Consider the following 20,941-nt stretch of genomic DNA (forward strand, 5'->3'; position numbering starts at 1 on the left):
TGAGGGGTTGCAACGCCCCTTGTTCACGACTGTCACCTACCCATAAACATTTCCATACCTGATGACTTATGCTGGATGCAATAAAACTGCAGACAGCAGATACAGGGCATTCGTTTGGCATTCAGCCTCCAGCGCAAAGTGCCACCAAGTGCCACCAGATTCCAGGTTTCTCCATCTGAATCCAGCTCAACACAGACACATTGACTTTCATAGGAAAATGACTCAGCCCAGCCTCCCAAATGCTGTGGCAACCTTTGTAGGGCAGGCAATGCCACTGTGCCAAGGAACAACAGCAGACGCCTCCTGAAGGGCTGGCAAGACAGAGGCAGCTGCCTTGCAGCTGACCTGACCCCCTTCCCAACCACAGTCTCCTGCTGACTGTCCCCCTTTGTCACCGACTTTTCAGTATCTTCTTGTCTAGCTTAAACATGTCCCGACCAAGATCCTTGGCAAGAATTACACCTGAACAGGCTTTCTGACAGGTGGCACACAGGGTTGGCAAAGAAATGTGACAGTAAGACCTATGTCACACCACCACCCCCTTCCTCCACTGAAAGGATCCAAAAAATACATTTCCAATGGGCAGTTTTCACTCCTCAGGGTCTGCTGTTCCTTTGGCACAGACCATGGCTGGAGACGATGCTGGGCGAGATCAACCACTGCCGCACCACAGCCTGTGTGCCCCATTCAGCACCACATGGGGTGTGGGATGGGAGGGGGGCAGCAGTCCAACATTCAGAGCTATTTGGATTTTTCTCCAAACCACTAAAAAAGAGGGGGGGGGGTGTCTCTGCTGAAAGCGCTCCAAAGAATCCTGGCAAGCACTGCTGACAATGTAATCTCCACTGTCCATTTCTATTAATCCTCTTATAGCTTTAGAAGGAACTGGTGGTGACTTTTCACCATCCAAGGCATGCAAGCAACTCCCAGCCACTGCAAAGCCAGCGAGACCCTGCATGCAGCCCCCCGCCCCACCAGCGCCCTTCGCAGGGGCACGTCCCAGCGGGTTGCTGGAGAACTTGCGTGTCCAAAGAGACAATGGACTCGTGTCTGCACGTTTGGCTTCTCGTGCCTGGACGACAAACCCAGCCCAGGGAGCTCCCTATTTGCAGCGCAAACTCAGCACTCTGCAGTTAACGCTGGAGCTGGGAGATGATTTAGCATCACTGCGTTTGCAGCCAACTCCGTCTCGCATGTGCTGCACACAACGGCTCAGGCAGCAGCCACAAAGGCGGCGAGGAGATTTGAGGGGATGTCGTCAGATGTATGTACTTTTTTTAAGCTGCTACAAAAAAGAACATTAAACTCCTGACATGAGATTGGGTCTGAACATCCTGCACTACTGCTTGTCACACACACTGGGAAGGAAAAGAATTATCTTTCTAACTTTATTTTTTGCCATATTTTTTTTTTCCCCTAACAGCAGACTGCTCAGCCTTTAACAACTGCCTGGAAGAGACTCCTGAAACCTGAAATCCCTGGACTGTCCAGGCTTCAGCCAGATGATTCCTGTTCAGGGAGTGCTGGCTGTACCCAAGCCAGCACAGGGACCAGCAGTCACTGGTTCCAGAAGTGACTGCGATTCAGAAATCTGGCTGTTGGACACGCTTTAAAACCACTCTTGATGCTCAAGATCCTGGGAGGTTTACTTAGGAAGAAGTTATTGCCATTGCCATTAGGAAGAAGATATTAAAATTACATATGGAAGCTCATTGTTTTCTATAAAGCCTCATGAAATCTCTTTCCTCTCTTGACTGCTGCTTTCTTGCACAACTTCCTTTGCCTTTATGTTTCTGAAGGCAATTTTTCTTCATTTCTCACCCATAGCACCTCTTGGACCATCACAGTGTCACCAGCCATACCCAGGCAGAGGGGGTTGGCACAACTGCCCCTTGGCTTGTGGCTCCCTCCTCCCCAGAGACCTGGACGGCTCAGGCTTTTTTTTTTTTAATGGAAGGCTTTGTTATTCCAATTTAGTCAACTTGACTTAAGGCTCAGCCAGAGAAACCCTAATCAAGTGATGGAAAAGGGTGACAGCTATAGGATTAGCTCACAATAAATCATGCAGAGAGGGAAAGAAAGAATCCAGCTGCTTCAAGCAACCTGCCAAATGCCACAGCATCGTCTCTGGGGATCAGAGCAGGACCAGAGCCAACGGCAGCTGGACAGTCTGTCCCATTCAGTGGTTCCTCCTAAACCCACAAGCGCCCTCGGTGGCAGGAGGCTCTGGTCAGCTGGTATTAGCCTTGAGGCAGATGTCAGGAAGGTTTAATAGAAGGATCACAGGCATTTGAAGTGGTGGGCTGTATTTCACTGGGGCAACGTGCTTAGCGCTCTGCTGTCACAAGGAATGCGATTGAGATCTTAATAGGAAACAGAAAATTAACAGTATCCAGCAGGAATATTGCCTCTGCGAGCAAATAAAATATCTGTGCATGAGCACCATGCAACCTTCTGTTTTCAAATGGTTAATTCCTCCTACAAGCCGAGCTAGAAGCTTTCCAAGAGCAATTTCTCTTCCCCATTATGCCTGTCGGTCTCCTGGCCCCAGCTGGCTGCTTGCATATATAATACAAGCCTGAACTGCCAGCATTTCCATTCCTTGTCAATAAACTCCTCCTTTCCAGTCTGCTGCTCGACAGGAATTGCAGCAGAAGGGCTTGCACTGGCAGCGCCAAGGCAGAGATCCCTGCCGAGAAGCACAGGAGGTGATTTTCAAAAAGGAGACCCACCTCGCCCCTGCACACCCACACTCGGTGGTGGTGTCCGTACCCCTGCAGGCTCCCATCGCCGGGGCAGGCTCAGGCAAGCCTCAGCTGGGCTCAGACAGCCGCATGGGTCTACCAAGCCAAGAGCCCATCTGCACTAGCCTGCTGCCTTCTGCTCAGCTGCTGAGGCCACAGCAGGCCGGGGTACCAGGAGATCAGACTGGGCTTGCTCAAAACCTGCCTGCAGTCAGGTCTGGCTCAGGTCTGTTTGCACCCTCTGCACATAGGCTACCTACAGGCAGACAAGAAAATGAAGTCTCTTTAACATCATATGGCTCAATGACTTGCCCGCTGAATATGTTTCAGGCTATCTTGTCAGCTCCATGCATCTGGAACTGATGAAAGCCCCAACAAGCAGATCTTGGAAAAAATGCACACTCAGCAAACCCTTCCCAATGCATCACCTTGCACAGAGCTGCTCCCCCCAAGCTTTATTTCACGGCTCTTGCCCCTCTGCTCTCAGCGGGGGCAGCTGAGGGTCTGTGTCCTGCCTTTCTATGTGACAGCAAGTCGTTTACCTGTGAGACTCACTACCACAAGATACAGAGCAAGAGGCTTTACAGCGTGTTGAGATGCATGGACTTACAGAGGAGGACAGGAGCTAATTACAGCCTGCTGGAGACTAGGGACAGCCATCTCCAGCGCATAACTTCTCATCACGTAGCTCCTGTTGCCTACTTCTGCTGTATTTAGTAGTGGGTGTTGCCTGAGGCCACCAAAGAGCCCTGTCTCCCCAGCCAGCACGTTTAACAGAGGATACAGACATCTCCAGTGTCACTGCAGCGCTGAGATGTGACAGATTCAGCATCACTGGTAGCAACTTCTCTGAGTGGTTGTTGGATTTATCTCCCTGATGCTGGTTAATCCCTGGGAATGGCTGTTAGCACAAAGTGCTCTGAAGACATCTTTTACAGGACATGAGCAAGGTCTAATGGAGACCTCAGGAAGAGGAGAACCAGAAGTCTTGCATCTACGCCCACCCAGCAGCTGCCGTTCATGGGCAACTGAAGCAAAACTCCACCAGCCTCATCTACCTTGTTTCAGTCTCACGGGGCCTGTGTCTGCTGGCCCCATTAAGCTAAAGGGAAATCAATCTCTCCAATACTGCCAGGAGTAAACTTGGAAAAGACCCAGCTGTGAATATGCTGCCCCTGCAGCCTTGCCAAAAGGAAGGGCCCAGCTCTGCAGATGTTGCAGGACTGAACTTGCCGCCTTCCTGCGCCATGGAGAAACATGACCGTGCAGAGCTGCCTGCTTGCAGGGCACCAGGATAAGAATGGGGATGGGGAATTGCTGAGGAGCTTCTAACCTCCAATTAGTTTGTGCTAATTTCCCAGCTCCCTGCCTTGAAGAAAGCCCTCTGGAGCAGGGGAGCCAGCCCCAGAGACACCCACACCCGGCGGCTCCAAACAAACATCACCTTTGAACCTCATGTCAACATTACCCATCTTCCTGCAAGGTCAGTAATTCCCAGCGCAGAGCAGTGAAGCAACATCTGGCCAGAGAGCAGGTTTGCGTCAGGTTTCACGCTAGCGGTGAGGCTGCAAATCCATGGGGAAAGCACCGCTCCCGGAGAGACCATTCCATGGGACAGCTCAAACCCCCTGCCGCTGCCCCCTTCCTGGAAGAGCTGAGAGAGCAGCCGGAAGATGGAGGGCTATAAATCAAGTGGCGTTTACAAAGAGAAGAATAAGCCGTGAACACTGTTGTGACAAGAGCCCAGGACTTGTGGCCTCGGGGTCCCTCCATACCACAGATGACAAGATGACGGGAAGGGATCCACGGGCCATGACATGCCCTGTGCACTGCCATGAAGGTCCAAAACATTTGATGGCAAATCTCCGCACACATATAGCATCAATAGAGTTGCCAGCACCTGCTCATCTTCCAAGTGCAGGCTAGAGGCTTGCTGTTCTGCCACTTCAGCCACTGCAGAGACAGTGCCACCTTCAGAAGAGACTTCTGGGGAGAAAGCAGCTTCAAGTCCAGCTGGATAATGCTCTGAGGGAGTCTATGAAAGTTAAGTCCCATTATCAAAAAGCTGGGTCCCACCAGCATCGGATGCTTCTTCAGGACAGCAGGTCTCAGCAGCGGTGCTCAGCCACGGTTTGTTCACATGGCCACGTAAACAGACGCATCCGAGCGCGACGCCAGACTTGGGTCCGGGGCAGTGTGGTTTACAGCATCTCCCAGCTGCAGAAACGGCTTCACAATGTGACACACCACCACGAGGGCTCGGTGGCGGCGATCAGGCAGAGCAGCACCGCTGGGAACTCTGAATGCACTTGTCTTTCATTGCCTCAGTGCATCGGAGATGATCATTGATAAGGTGGGGGGAAAGTAGGACATGCTAACAGAGAGGGAGGCAACCAGGGCTCGAAGGAGCCAGGCTGGGCTGCCCCTGGGCCTGGGAACAGCTGGTGCTTGGAGAGTCCAGTTGTTGGAGCAGGAAGCTCTCGCTGCTGCACGGGGAAGGACTGGAGACTGCACAGGGCGGTGTGGGCAACCAGGGCAGAAAAAGTAGGAAAACGCTGAATCCACATGCACTCGCACCCTCAAAACCAGGCCCTCGACCATTTGTAATACCAAAAGGTGATTTTCATCTCAGCACAGAGCTGCCAAAGGATGTGGGTTATGTGGCCAGGCTTTTCTGAGCGGGTAGGTGGTGACGAGCCACCTCGGCTGCGGATGTAGCTGCCGAACCCAAGGGTGACAGAGCTGCTGCAGTACTAACCAGCGAGGAGAAAAACTGCTTTCTTCTCCCTGGAAAGACCAGCTCTTCCCAGCCAAATTCCCATCAATCTGCCTGCCCATAAATTTACAATTGTTTTGTCTAATCAAAGCTCATCCAAATATTAAGAATTCAGGGCACTCTGGGGAAAACACGAGCAGCCAGGCCAGCCAGGCTCTTCCCCTGCCAGGTTGCAGGAATTCGCCATCGGCTGGCTCAAGGCTGGACACCTCCATACTCTAAAGCTAAACCTGCTCAGCGCCACCCCAGCAAGCTAAAGGGAATGGATTTGCACAAGCTGAACAGATTTTGAATTCCTTCTCCAAGGCAAGGAAGATCTGGTCTATCTAGAAACAAAATTCAGGCTTTTGCAGATCACTGCCTCTGAGCCTTCAAAAGGTGGGAGCTGGAAAGGGTTACAAGGCAGGGATCTGCAGAAAGGATATTCAACCCAGTTATCCCAGTAAGGGCTGCTGCAAAGAGCCTGGGAAAAATGAAACCTGCTCAATAGCATTCCAAAGAGATGCTGGGAGAGAGCTCAGCTTCCCTCACGCTAACTTGTGCACCAGCAAGCCAGCATAAAGATGCCCCCACATCCACGGGTCCTGCCAGACTGGGTAGGTCAGCAGGACAGCACCAGGTTCAAGATGGATCTCTGACGGCATGGCTGGGCTCCAGATCCTACACAGTCCTCTCACACAGCCGTTCACCAACTTTTCACACTGAAAGGCCATTTTAGGCAGCTGCCCAGGGCAAGTCACAGAGATGGCCGGGGCTGACGCTGAGACGTGTTTGCCAACTACTGGGGAGTGTGTGTGCCCGGGGCAGTGTGGTGTGTTTGCTTTTTGCAATCACTGTCCTGTCTGCGGGGCTCAGACTGAAGGCACACTTCAGGGCACTCCTGTACTCTGCCAGATTCAGCCCAGCAAGAGGGGAGCAGATACATGGGGACTGTTAAATGTTGGGGTGACAGTTGAGGGCATTAGCTGCTGCAGGTTCATCTGGCTACCAGGTCTCCTTGGCTTGCTTGGCACCATGCAGAGGGGAACAGGCACTGGTGGCTGCTGAAACCAACCTTGCTGCCTCCTGCGAAGTCTGTAGATGTCCCAGTACCTGGTGGTGGTGCTGCTGCAGCCCCCATTTGCTGACCACCCAGCACACCATGTCTCCTGACAGCACCAGGATTGCGGTGCAGTTGGCACTGGGGAATGCTGGGCACCACGTCCGCATGGGACGTGAGTCACACAATCCCACTTGTCATACCGTGTCCTTTGGCTCCCCTTCCCTGTTCTCATGCACGCTGCATTCATCATGCTGTGAGCATCACAATCTCCTTCCAACACAATAAACGTAGCGTTGGCTTTGCTCCCCTGCTCATTAAAATTATCAGAGAAACAAAACCAAACTATATGTCCCAGTGCTTCCTCCTACACTGGGTGACCCCCTGTGAAGAACATCACAAAGAGAGTTTATCTATCTAAGTAAGTGGCTCACAGAGTAGCTCAGCTCCTGGGGACACAGAGTAACTCTTTCTTCCCACCTTTGCCCATGTAGGGCTTTGACCTACACTGCGTCTTTGGCTTCCCAGTGGAAGCCATGGGCAACTGGGAAAAAGAGAACAGAGCAGGTCCAGGCTGCAGAGGAGATGTCAACTGATTTTCCTGGATAATTTACTAGAATTGCTGCAAACCTGCATCAGAGAGAAAATTGGGCTGGACAGAATAAACCTGGACAGCCAGCAATGAAGCAACAATCCCAGCATCTGAAGACGAGCATCAGGAAAGGAAGACATCCGCACAGGGCAGCAGCATGTGCAGGGTGCATTTAGCAATACCTCCCACCATCCAGCCCTGCTGGAAGGATTTCACTGCCAAGGAGGCAGTTGTGTTTGAAGATGGGAAAAATTAAAAGATCCATGTGAAATAGTAGAGAAATTGCAGAGGGCTTGTAGTTGAACATAGACTTGTCCCAAAGCTGCAGACCCAGACAGGAGACAGAGGCAAGGTCCCCGTTTACAGCAGTGGAAGCTCCATGGGGGCAGGTACATGTATGGGAGAGAGCAGACTGGTCAGTGAGGCAGACAGCAGAGGCTGGGACAGCAGAGGCTGGGAAAAGAGGGTTCAACTCTCTACTGATACCAGTCACTCCCCTCCACCCATGAAAGATTTTAGTGAGGGTGAAAAAAAATACCCCCAGCTCTTACAGTAGCTCCATTTGTCCCTGTTCTCAGCATCACTGCAAGCCGTGCAGCAAAGGCAGGACCTAGGCATGGCCATGTTCACCCCAGGCCACCGGAGCTACTCTGTGAGATGTTCCCTCCCTCTCAGATCACTAATAGTCTTTAACTGCCTTTTACCAAGTAAAGTTTTGGGCATTTGCCAGCTGTGCCTCAAAGACTGAATGTGAAACACTCCCCCCTTGGCCCCACGGAGGTATTTGGGGAGTTAAGCTCTTCTTTGGGTACTCGACTCCGAGTGGGAGTAACGGGAGTTCAGCACCTAATGCCTTTGTAGTTTCCTGGCTTCTGATGGAGGGTCCTGGGAAAGACAGCTGTGTTTGCACTGGGATTATGATGGAGGGTTTATCACGCTCTCCATTCAGATGCTTGTGGGAAGCAAGGACCAAGAAAGAAAATCCAGCACGCAATAAAGCACCCCCAGGAGTGCCCTGGCCACTGTGTGAGCACTCATCTCCCAGCGTCAGACCTGACAGATGATCACCAGAAGGTCCTTCCTACACCAACACAGGCAAAGGTCCTACTGCTCCCAGAACATGTTTTTGTGGAGTACTTTCTGCAGGATAAGTAGGAGTGGTGGGGTTTGAGGAGCGGGGACAGCAGAAAGCGCAGGTGCAATGTGCTGCCAGAGACAAACAGCCGGGCTGGGATGGCAGAGGGATGTGGAACCAGCAAAGGCTGGATCCACCTGGCAGGCCACCGAGACGTGAATCTCTCCTGCAGGGAGAGAGTTAACTCCTGGCATCCTAAGCCCCCTCTTTCCCCCTCCCAAACCCCTTGCACATATCAGAGATTCTCAGGAAACTGTAGAAAGCCAAGAAGGACTACAGAAAGCATTCCTTATGAAAAATCTGGCTCTCGGGAGCAGATGGGCTTCATTACTACTGCCCTGCTCTCAGCAATGGACTGGACAGATTTTTCTACCATGACAGGTCACGGCTACAGCATTTCACGTTTTCTTCAAACATGGCAGATCTGAGGGCTTTCCGGCCCATGTTGCCCAGCACCTTGGCTGACAAACATCACTGCACTTTGAGCACTGCCTTTGTGGGCTGGTTCCTCGAAGGGCAGCGGCTGCATCCTGGGCTTCACAGCGCCAAGACCGGGAATCTGAGCCAGACAAAACTGCCCCACAACAAAAGCGAACAAAACAAAACCAAAAAACCAGCACCATCTCCGAGGGCATCTTAGATTTCACATCCATCCCTGCCCGTGTTTGCAGCACTAGCCAGGGTGAAGGCAGCACAGCCCTCGTTATCTGGAAGGTTGAGGACATGTGTCAGCCAGCTGCCAACATGACCCAGTGTCTTAAAGCCTTCGCTGGCCGAACCGCACTCATGTCCCAAGGCAGTGCCTGAATTTCAGCCTGAAAATACATTTAAACAATGGGGAAGAACTGAGGTCTAAAACAGGCTTTGTCCTGCTCTGAAAAAAAATCCCTGTTTTGTAAAGTCTACTAATATCTTAGTATGTAAGTAGCTCTGTTCAGGATAGGTCTAGGGGCATTTTTAGGTTCAAGGATCAGTGCTCTGCAGGACCTCACTCAAATCACTTATACACTCTATAATTTCTGTCACTCTGTAATAATTTCTTCCCCCTGAAAGGACAAATCTTTAAGCACAAGGTCAGAGATGACTGATAGTTCACAAGAGTAACCACTGACTTTGGATGCATAGCTCAGAAAACCTGAAAGGCCAGATTTGCAAAGATCAGTAGCAAGAGTTTCTCCAGGACCTGCTGGTGCTGAGAGATGCTGGGATGGAAACCAGAAACCACCCCAAAGCTGGCAGAAAGTGGTGGCAATGGGTATCTTCCGTATCCGCCTTGGCACATCAGAGGGCTGCTGAATGATGAGGTTCAGTTTCCTGCCTGTGATACATGCTACATACCCGTGGTGTGGCCTCTGGCATTGCTGCCCATCTCCCTGTAACACCCCAGTCTTCCTCTCTCAGGCTGGTAAAATGGTATGTCTACTTTGGGAGTAACTGGAGGAGGCTTTGCTCTGTCAGTGACCAGAGAAGATCCAACTGGTTGATGCAGGAGCAGAAAAGGATGGAGAGAGGGACCTTGCTGCTTCACTGCTTGCAAACCTTTCTGGAGTGGTATCACAACCTTGACACTACTACGATCCTGGTTCTGGTATCTTTCATTGCAGGCTGAGTACTTCTAACCCACAAAGCCCCCATGGAAGTCCAACTACTCATGGTGACTGCAGGTCATGAAAGAACATGGGGAGTGCAGAAGCACGTGCTGCTAAAAAGATGTACGAAGCAACAGCTGGATGCTGCAGTCAGACAGGACTGGGGCAGAAAGAAAGCAGCATTTTGAGATTGAGGGGTTTTCCTTCCTTCTTATTGGAGAAGGTGATTCAGTGCTGGAACAAACTAGAAAGAACAGGAAATGCAGGACTCCCCGTCCCGCAGACTGCCTTTGTGCAAGTTCTGTTTTTATCCCCCCCCAGTAATCTCCAGTATGTACAAGCCACTGGACTAGATGGGGAAGGATGGGGCAAGAACAGAATAGCCCAGCTTTACGCAAGGGTCTCTCAGGATCAGACTGAACTGTCTCAGGCTCCCAAAGGTGCCTCTTCCTCCAAACACTTCTGGGATTGTCCCCTGGACTGCAAGGGGACTTTTTCTCAAATAACACTGGTCAGAGATGGAAGCCTCAAGAAGGGGAAGGTTACGTAAAATGCTTCGTATATCACCCAATTGCCTCTCATTAGGAAATACATTCTTTTGGGATGGAGGAGCAGCTTATTAACAGCTTAGGAGACTGCAGGTTCATGCACACATCCCTCTGGGCCCTCACTAGTGGCCTGAAAACTGCCAGCTCTCTGGATGTCAGTACAATTTGCCTACTCTTGGTTTCACCAAAAGACCTACTATGGGGTGGCCCCACAGCACTTTTAATTAAGGTCTGCTGAAACCACAGACGCAGATGAACACAGGGCCTTACCAACTGTCACTCACCCCCCTCTTGCCCCTTCAGATGTTCTCCCTTCTCTCTACCCCACATCTGTACTAGCACAGTCATCCCAGCTCCCCTTCGGTTGCTGAAATCAGTGCGGTTCCCCTGAGAACAGCAGTGACCAAAGCTGTGAGGTAGACAAGGATCAGCAGCCTCCAGCATTTACTGCTGTGCCAGTCTAGACACACCACGATCAGAATTAGATGGAACAAGGGTCTGAGAACCCCACTGCTTATTCCCACCTTCTCTGTGCATAAAATGTATGGCGTGCAGAAATCAGAATAGCCACCACTATGATGCGCCACCCCTGGAGGAGACAGCAGAGGAAGATCAACTCAGAGGATGGATGACAATCACGCTGAGACCAGGCGGGATCTCCTGGATGGACACCAGTACAACCAAGTCGCCCTGATGGACCATGTCACTTCCAGCACCAAGCTGAGATCATGTGAGGTTTGGCCGGGAGCTGAGCATACCTGCCCACATCACCAGTCTGGATGCAGGAGGGCCTGGAGATGCTGAAACCATCCAGCCAAACCCCATATCTACCCATTGTGACGGTCTGTAAACTCCACCTGCCAGTGTGCTCAGCACCCCTTTAATACCTTCCTGCAATGCAGACATTCTGCTCCTGGCCACGTGTCTGTGAGTCTGGAGCGAGCGAGCCGAAGGCCAACATGACAGACAGGTTGTCACCACCCCGACAAGAGCAGGGGACAGTCCATGTGCTGCAGCTGCACCCCACAGCCCAGGGACTATAGCCCCTGTGGTACAGCCAGCGGCAAGGAAAGCCAAATCAGGGATGCAATCAGGGATAAGAAGTCAATGCACGCTCAAACCCACATGCGGATGTTCTCCCTGGGGAGCACTGAGACCTCTCTCACCTCTCCTGAGCACCAGTGAGGTTGCCAAACACACCCAAGCCCATTTCTGCCTCCAAGGAGGTACAACAGGGCATTCTGCCGCTGACTTCAGTGCAAACCAATCCAGGCCAGCACCAAAATAACCAACTCAGCGGCATTTAGGAGCAGAGTTATTTCAGCGCAGGCTGGCGTGTGGGTGTTCCTAGGGCAGAACAAGAAAGCCTTATTTCAGCACAGCCGAGGAGTTCAGTGCAAACCACCCCAGCGCCCCACTGCCCGGATGGAGTTAAAAGTGGGAAATGCAAACAGAGGCGGCAATTCCTGCTCCCCGAGAGGAGCGAGCCCTTAGCACTCTCAAACGTACAGGTTCCTGGTTATATCACCTTTCCTCCCATGTCGTACGCCTTGTCCGGGTCACAGGATGGTTCGGGCTCTCCGTGCTGTTAGCAAGGATTAATTCAGCACGTTACACGTAACGGACTGTGGGTGGCCCAGGAATGGCGACCTGCTGAATCCTCCTAAAGACGGAGAAAAGGATCTGGCTGCTCCTGGGGGAAACTCGTAGCAGTGCTGTTTTTTCTAGCATTTTTTTTTTTCATTATTATATAGAAACCAAATGACACCAGACAACTAGAACTCCAAATAACCTCAAAGCAACCATCACTTTAAACATGACATTTTTGTCTGCAAATGGTTTACCTATTATTGTAACTTGTAACTTCTAAAATTCAAGTAATTGGCCTCAGTTTGCTTTCCTTTGGGATAAAAAAAAAAGCAGCATTTTTTAGCTTGTTTCTTTTCTGTATTTGGTAATGACCTTTTCCCTGCTAGTGTGAGTTTTTCACAGAACTAAAGAGGAAAAGAAAAACTGTAAACTGAAAAATAATAAGGGAAAGAAATGGCACAAAAATGAAGGCTAGAACCCAGGGAGACAACTATGTAGCTAGAAAATAACCAGATTTTAGAAAACGTGTATCACTTTAATTCACCTCTTTTGTGAACCTTAGGGGGCAAATCTGCAGAGGGTGTTCACCATCCTCTCAAATGGGCTTCCCCCAAGTGACAAACACCACTGGTTTCCACCAGGTCAGGACCCCTACCCTGGACCTACCACCATCTACAGGACCTTGCAAAAATCATGCTTGCCTGGTATGAAGGAAACAGATTTGCAGCCTATTAAGGCCATCACATTTCCCAAAGCTTCAGCTGGCCAGCGCCTCTCAAGGGAGCGTTCCAGACCCAAAGTCCCCCAAACACCTCGTGAGATGCCATCACCATTACCGTCACCTGGCTTGCTCTGACCTGACAGGAACTCTGCATGAAACTGTGTTGAGATCATGCAAGGGATTAAAGTCAAGTAAGCACAGAAATTTCTGCTGACTCAGACACGCAGAAGTCTCCTTTTGAAAACCAGAGTCCTAAAAAGAGGCACATTTTCCAGTCAACTACTAGAAAGCGAATCAAATGTAAAAATCTCTCTGTCAGGACCCCCGGAGATTAGAGCCCCATTCAGTGCTGCACTTTTTACTGAACAGACCCAATACTAAAATAAGATGCATATATAGTTTCTTTAAAAAAAAAAACAAAACCAAACAACTTACTAAGGAATACAATACTGATTGTGATCTTCTGGGATTCCTGAATTCATTTGGCAAACTTCATATGCTCCTCTAGAAATAACAAATGCTTGCCGAAACTTAACTCCTTTTCAATCTTATTCAGCCAACAAGTTAAGACTTTTTATTTTTAGGAAAAAACACATTAAAGTGATGGAGCAGCCCTTATAAAAGGAAAATCGCATTACATTTAGTCCACACTGATAAAATTCCACTAACATTTCAGTCAAATCAGTCTCTGGATTTTAAGATGTAACTTTAAAGGCCCCATTGATGGATTGCTGCTGTAATCAGAAAACATTAGTACATTGTTAAAACTACAGGAATTACCCAATAACGTCTCTTAGGAAAGAGGAGCTAATTTCCCCAAAAGAGCAGAAAGCAGGCAGGGAAATAAATAACCCTCCCAGTATGAAATTGTTTATATTTTAGTTGTCTTATTACTGAATTGTTTCCCAACGTGGAAGCTATTTCTAAGAGCACACACTAAAGAAGTCCCTTGAGCAATTCAACCAGATTCCCCAGGACTTTTAGTGACGGTGAAACAGGCACTCGTGGAACGGAGCAGCTCCCCTCTCTGTCCCAACCCCAGCGCAGCCCCAAGGGACTGGCTCGAAGCTGCACACAGTTTCATGCCCTGCTTTCACTGAACGCAGGGACACTCAACGGGACGAGTCACCCAAAAAAGAAGCTTGCTTTAAAAATGAAACAGGAATTTCGCTGCCAAACAGCAGCGCCGCGATGGCAAGCCGGTCACACATGGCAGGCAAACACAACGGCGAAGTTCAGCCGTCCCAGCCCAGAAACGTGCAACCTCCGGGCGAGTTCACCGCCTGACCCCAACTTAAACTCCCCCGTGGATCGGCCCCTCTGGACCAGAGCGGCTCTTCCCGACACCGAAGTGGTGGTTTCAGGAGCCGGCGAGGGGCTGACGGCGGCGCCCGCACCCCGCACCCTGCCCCCCGACACCCGCCCCACCGACCGGCCGGGGGTCCCGCTCCGGGGTGCCGGCGGACCCACCTGGGTTGAGGCTGCTCTGGAAGTAGAAGACGACCAGCAGGAACGAGCCCAGGCAGGCGGCCAGCGCCAGCCGCGGCGCCCGGCTTCGCCGCATCCTCCGCCGCGGCTCGGCGGCGCAGCCCAGCCCAGCGCCCCGGGCCCCGCCGAGCGCCCGCCGGCCCCGCACCGCCCCGGGCGCCGCTCCGCGCCCCGCCCCGCTCCGCCGCCTCGTCCCCCCGCCGCCAGGAAGTGACACCGGAGCGGCTCAGCCGCGGGAAGGGGAACTTGGCCCCCCGAGCGTCCCGCAGCGCCGGGGCTGGCGCTCGGCCGCCGGCGGCCGAGGCGCGGTTCGCCCCATCCAGCCCCGCCGGAGCGGCGGTGGCAGCGGGAGCGGGGGGCGCGGTGTTGGGGCGGGGGGGGGGAACCTTTCCTCGCCCGGTGCTGTCTCCGTGCCCTGCCAGCGCTCGGGAGTACGCACTTCCCCACCAAACTCCGTGATGGCTTTGAAACTCCTCGCAGGGGAAGAGAGAGTTACTGATGTGCTGGCAGGGCGCGGGAGGATCCTGGTGACTTTTCCCATAAGCATCACAAAGTTTTGCAGCCTTAAAATACACCTCTTCTTTTTACTTTTTTTTTTTTTTTTTGGCTAACCCCCTGGCCCGGCAGGCTTTAGCTGAAAGCAATAATGCTTTTGACTAATTTTAACTCAAGCATTAAAGTTGTATAGAAGGAGGACACAATTTTCTACTAATCTCTGCATGTTTTTGCAAAGCAAGAGCACAAAGCTCTCTTACCACGTCCTCTAACCTCCAGGCTCTGTAATTGCAGGCAAAACAAGCTCTGAGCTTCTGTTGCCCCAGTTTTGAAATAGCAATAATGCTGTTGACCCACCTCTGTAAAACACTCAAGATCTACTCAAAGGCCACTTGCCAAATTAGAAACTCGGGTTGAGCACTGGATTCCCACAGACAACAGTCAATCACTGCTTCTCTCTTCATCCCCAAAATACTTAACTTTAAGAAAAAGACAACAGCTCAAGGAGGAGCCACTGAGAATGACAAAGAAAGCCTAGGTATGTGCACATGCTGGGCTTCATTCTGCCCTCATTTAGGGCACAGTAAACCAAGAGAATGAATTCATTGCAGTGAAGGAAGCTGGAATGAAATAAGAACGTTAGCAATGCCGTGCAGGCCAAGCTGAGCTATCACCATGCAATTACACAGCTCTTTAAAGCCTCTGTTGGATGGTCTAGAGAGGGGCAATAGAAATAAGACCACAGCTGAGACCCTAATATACTTATACCTCCTGGCAAGGTCACACCAGTATCTGCAGTTACCAGTTGGAAAGACAACCTCAGCTCCTGAGCCCTGTGCCGGTCAGACATGTGATGGGAGGGACTGTAACCCCTGCCACCAGGGAGACAGGCAGTGGTAGAATTGATGGCTGTTGGCTGGAAATGGCTCTGCAGGTGCAGGTTGTACTTCATTGCATCTGGTGCCTCAATTTTGGCCCCCTTGGCAAGCGTGAAAAGAGCTGGGATTGGCCTTACATACAAAGATGGGCTGAGAGACCCCAGGGACAAAGGGACTGGCTGAGTCCAGGTGGAGAGGAGGGACTGGTGTGTATAAATACATTCTGATATCTGCTTACAGGCATTACCCTTGTAATGGAGATGCACTACAAAGTGAAACCTCCCCTTATTTTTGTTTCTGAAGAGGTTTCCAACAACCTCTTCAGAATAAACACATGGGGGGTTTGTCAGCATTAGAAGAGACCAGAGCAGTTTTCTGGGTGTCCACTACAGCAAAAGGACATCTGGTACTGCTGTCCTTGAACCTCTCAAGGGAACAGGGTGACTTCCAGAGACTAAAGGCATAACCAGCCTGTGCAGCAAGAGCCCCCTTCCAGTAGCTTTTCAGGAGCTGGAAGGTGCACTCAGACAGTAGGTGAGTTTTTCACTACTGAAAACCCAGTTCTGAAACACCAGAAAATCTGGACCAAGGCTCTCAGAGGAGCTAAGGAAAATAATCACTTCTTTAGCCCAACTTCCCTGCGCTCAACAGAAGAAATAAAAACACTGCCAAGTGACCAAACCTCACTCATGGTTGGGCATTCCTTTAAAAGAAAATACAATAAAACATCCCAGTTGAAACTCAGACACTGACCTGTTGAGTCCTGCTGACTGCTGTCTGTATTTCGTACCCAGAGGGCAGGGCTGGGGCCATCTGTGATCACATCAGATATGCAAGGCTGGTCTTCCAACAGTCCGAGGTGAACGTGCTGTTCGGATCTGTGGGGCTAGATGAGGTAAGGGGAAACACACCATGAAGATTTTATAGGAATCCTGCTTGGTCTCAGCTGCAAATATGATTGGCTCCAATGCTAAAACACCCTTTTTAGAAGGACAAACACATTTTCAAGTGGCAGAGGTACGTTATGGCTTGAGCTGCTGGGAGGTCAGGGCTTTGCTGTTGCCTATATCTGCGAGTTTGAGAAACCTCCCTGGTCCTACATGCTGATGGCTTGTACCATCCCTCTTCCCCTGCATCCCCAGCATTACTTCAATCCTATTTCTAAGGGAATCATCCGATTCCCTCTGCATTGGAGAAGCCCCTCTCTCTCTCCCCAAGCTCCACTGGTGACTGGAGAACAACTGAGGCGTGAAGCACACATGAAAATACGACAGTTCAGTAGCACATGTGAAAAGAGTGCGGCAGTTTCCTGTGGGTGAGCCCTGAGCCTGGCTTTCTCCATCTGCTGCTTTGCTAAGTTTATTGGAAGAATTGAGAAATGAGTATTTGCTAGAAAATGGCAATGTCTCCTGCCCTGCCAGGCTGTGAACTCCCTGTGGAAGGGCCACCCTGCTCCCTTTCTGCACAGTGGGGTTCAGACCATGGCTAGAGCTATTTATGACTGTAAAGGCAATATTGATAACCAAGAATAATGGTCAAAAGGTACTAATAACACGACATGCAGGAAAATTATTTGTAACTGCCGAGGCCTGGAACGGCATCTGGCTTGTAGTCGAAGAGGGAGTGCTTTTTGCCTGCAGAAAGATGCTGTGCCTTTGATGCAATGCATGCTTGATTCCCTCCCTGCTCATTAGCAGTGCTCGTTACTGTCTTCTCAGCAGGTTTCTCCCAAACATCTTTCTGTTTCCCAGGACCTTGGTGCCACTGAGTGAGATTAACCCCAAGCTTTGGTCTGATGACCATGTTGAATGGAAATTAGACATCGGCTAGTTTCAGCTGGAAACTGAGGATTCCGTTGGACTCCTCCCCAAGTCCTGGTTTGCCTGCTACCGTGAAAAGGAGCCCATCTAGGGGATATTTTGATTTTGCACCCAGTTATTTAAGTCTGGAGCCTGAATGCCACGGAAATAGTTCACCCTGGCCTCACGCTGGTGAGACCTCCATCTGCTGGTGGCCTCACACCAATGCACACTATGTTTGCAGCCAGAGCCCCGAGATTTTACCAAGCCAGCAAGGAATGGGGACATATGTAGGGAATTACACAGGCTTTCTTCAGAGACCAGCAACTGGGGAGATACTCACAGAGATGACTGTGGGTAAAGTCCTCTCCGTTTTCTAAGAACTGCATTAGACATATTCCTGCCTCCAGGATTTCTGCAGGCCTCAGTGTATACTCAATGCTTTGTTTTAAATTTTATGGCATCACTTTAATGTGCCAGCTGAGACGGACCTTGCAATGCCCCAGCTCATCCCCTACATGAGCAGATGTGTGTGCAGCTTGTTCTGAAATTTTCCCCAAGAAGGACACCTTATGATCTTGCCAAGCAGTCCCTTCCAGCTCTGCAAACCCTCAAAAATTTTCCTACCACCTTATCTGAACCATCCTTATCGTAACTGGGACCCATGACATTTTGCCCTGAAAGACAAGCAGGGTGCCTGGTTCTGTCACATTTTTGTGTTAACCAGGAAAGGTCAATTCTTCTAATATTACCAAGCTGGAATACTTGCTTTCTCAAGCAGTACGTTGATTTTCCACCATCTTCTGTAGTCCTTTTCACCTGCAGAGTAAAATATTATTTCATCAAAACACTAGTGTTTATGCCCACTTTGCACCAATACACAACAGCCACAGTTCAAAGCAGCAAAGAATGACACTGGGTGGACTTTTCACCATTAAGCGCTGGAGTAAATAATTGCATGTTAAGTATATAAGAGAAACAGCTTGGATAAAAAGTAGAATTTACATTAAATACCTCTGGAGAAATAACTGAAGAGTTAAAAGTACCTGTAATAAAATACAACGCCTGGTGAAGCTATTTAATTCATGTCCAGATTTTGCCACTTGTTCGTACAAAGTAGCATTAATGCCTCGAGAAATCTCCTTGGTCTCAGGGCAGGGGCTAAGCAGCCAATTCCAAAGACTCTCCACACCCTGGGGAATCTGGATATGACAGCCTACTTTGCCTAAAGTTAAGCAGGTTCATACGCCTTGTCAGAAAAAAAGTACTAAGCATTAGGATAGTGCAAATAGCATCTGGTCCTGAGTAGTTAATATTGTTATCTGGCTAATTCCATAGCTTACTGACCTTTCTGTTCCCAAACAAAACGCTAATCACTTCCCAGAGATCCTTTTGCAATTATCTCCTGATCTCCTGGGAAATCTCACTAGAGACCAAGAAACTAAAAACTGGGCTCTCGCTTCTCATCATGAAATGCAGGCAACTGTCAAAACAGATTTCAAGAAATCATTCCTTTAACTTTCTTGCTGCCACAAAAAAAAAAAAATAAAAAGGGGAAAAAAAAAGCAGCAGCTGTTTTCTTTTAAAAGCAGCAGTGGTGATGGGAGCAAACCAAATTACAGGCTCTGAGGACTACTCTTTGCTTGCAATGCTTGCATCTACTGGAAAAGCTGTTGGTATGATGGAAACTCCCATCAACCATTTTATTCAGTGGTGGCAACGAGGGACCGTGTTTGCCTTTTGTACCAGGCATTTATATTTCATTAGCTTATATACTGTTACCAGCTGGGAGCTTTTCTCTGCTGATGTCTGATTTAGAGGCCCGCATGAGGAAGGGATGTGATTTACACATACACACTGGAAAGCCAATTGCCCTTGATCTTAGCGCAGCGTTGGGAGCGGCAGTTACTTCCGACAGCCAGAGCAGCAAACCTGTCAAGCCTCCCACCAGGAGCGCGAGACTCCCGTGGTCGGCGTTTGCTTCGTGCTCTGCTGTTTCTCGCACATTCACAGCAGAAAGTCACAGCCTCTCCCCCTGCTGCCCAAAGCACCAGTCAGTTCTATCTGCCGCCCCTGTAGCTGCTACATGCCGGGTTATACAAAAAGAAGGGGATGCTGGAACGCTGCTGCACGGCTGAAGTGGGAGCCAGCTAACGACCTTTCTGCTCTAGGGAGCCCTGTAAATCCCCGGAGCAAGCTACCGCCATGCTCCTGCCCATCATATGTCAGTGCACAGCAGACGACTCAATACATAGCCTCTCCTGCATTGCAAGGAAACACTCTTCAGAGGCAGGATATGGAGAGAAGTAGTTTTTTCTAGTGTGTCACACCGATCTCCTGCGAACAAGGCTTTGCGCAGAGCAGGGACTTGTATACTCTGTTCTCTTTTTTACAGTCTGCTTATGGTGGCTGGGAAAGAGGAATTTGAGCATTTTAAGCGCAAATATGTCTTGCAAGAAAAACCCTTTTCAAATTGCCCTCTGAATGTTGGAATTTCTCCCTCTCATTCCTTAAGATGTTGCTTCCTCCAAGGAAGAACTGTATCTGCAACATCATGAGGGCTCTGAAGGGAAGGGTAAAAACTCTTGAGACAGTGCCCATAGGGTTTTACCTGGCTCGCAAATACCTAACTCAGAGCAGGTACATTGCCAAGCTTGTCACAGGACCCAAATTACCTTCTCTTTCAGGTTTCTTAGGATTAGTGACCACTGAATATCGCTATTTAGTAAAAATATCCTCTGTCTCATTCTTATCTTGTGGTAACAACAAATAACACCAAATGCTGTTATGGGGAGAAATACATACAAATACTCCTATAGTTATATACCCAAATCCCTCAGGGCAGGATGGGCTCTCAAAGCCTGAAATTTTTTGAACAGACAGAAAAGCCTGACTGCAGCCCGTGCCTTGCTGCATCACCTCACAGTGTGGCACAGCAATACTGAAGTCCCTGGGACATTACGAGCGCTGCTCTACTGCCTGAGTTTGGGATTGAAAACAAGTTATGGCCAGTCTTCCCCAAAGAAAACAAGCCCTTCTCATGGTCCACACCAGGACTGGGACATCCCTCTCTGGGGGTGTGGTACTTCCCCTGGTAGAAACGACTGGGCTCAGACCGGTCAACAGGGATGCCACATGCACGCCAGCATGCTTTTACTGGGCAGGGTGGTGACGTTAGCGCTGGAGAGCATCCACATAAACAGCAGCCATGCAGCCTGCCTCTGGGAGCTGCTGTCAGCTTCTAGGAAAGCAGAGCATGCACACAAATCTCTTTGTTTTGCCTATCGTAGCATCGCAAACAAGACACTGATGATACTGAAGCCAAGTAACAGGCAGTGGAGGAGCCGCCAGCTTTTGTTACATTGATGAATGTCTTCTAAAACCAGTAAAAGCCACTGAGCTCCATTCACTGCACTCACCAGTGTAACATTGTGATGCCTTCAAGCTGTGCACTAGAAGTTGACTAACTGTCCAAAGTTTGTTTTGAAACCCCTCAATGAAACAAACACTCACAGTACACAATCTTTACTCTGTGGGGTGGTGAGAA

At 50.0% G+C, this 20,941-nt stretch overlaps 1 protein-coding gene across 1 annotated transcript in view; it reads right to left on the reverse strand.

Annotated features, from left to right (window-relative positions):
• The window catches only part of CHST13 (carbohydrate sulfotransferase 13), a 30,834-nt gene extending 16,536 nt beyond the window's left edge, over positions 1-14,298 (reverse strand). The window contains exon 1 of the mRNA XM_074152372.1: positions 14,205-14,298. Coding sequence (XP_074008473.1) covers positions 14,205-14,298 — 94 coding nt within the window. The remainder of the gene's footprint in view (positions 1-14,204) is intronic.
• Between the last annotated feature and the right edge of the window lie 6,643 nt (positions 14,299-20,941).

The sequence above is a fragment of the Numenius arquata genome, chromosome 8, assembly GCF_964106895.1.
Source record: "Numenius arquata chromosome 8, bNumArq3.hap1.1, whole genome shotgun sequence".
Lineage (NCBI taxonomy): Eukaryota > Metazoa > Chordata > Aves > Charadriiformes > Scolopacidae > Numenius > Numenius arquata.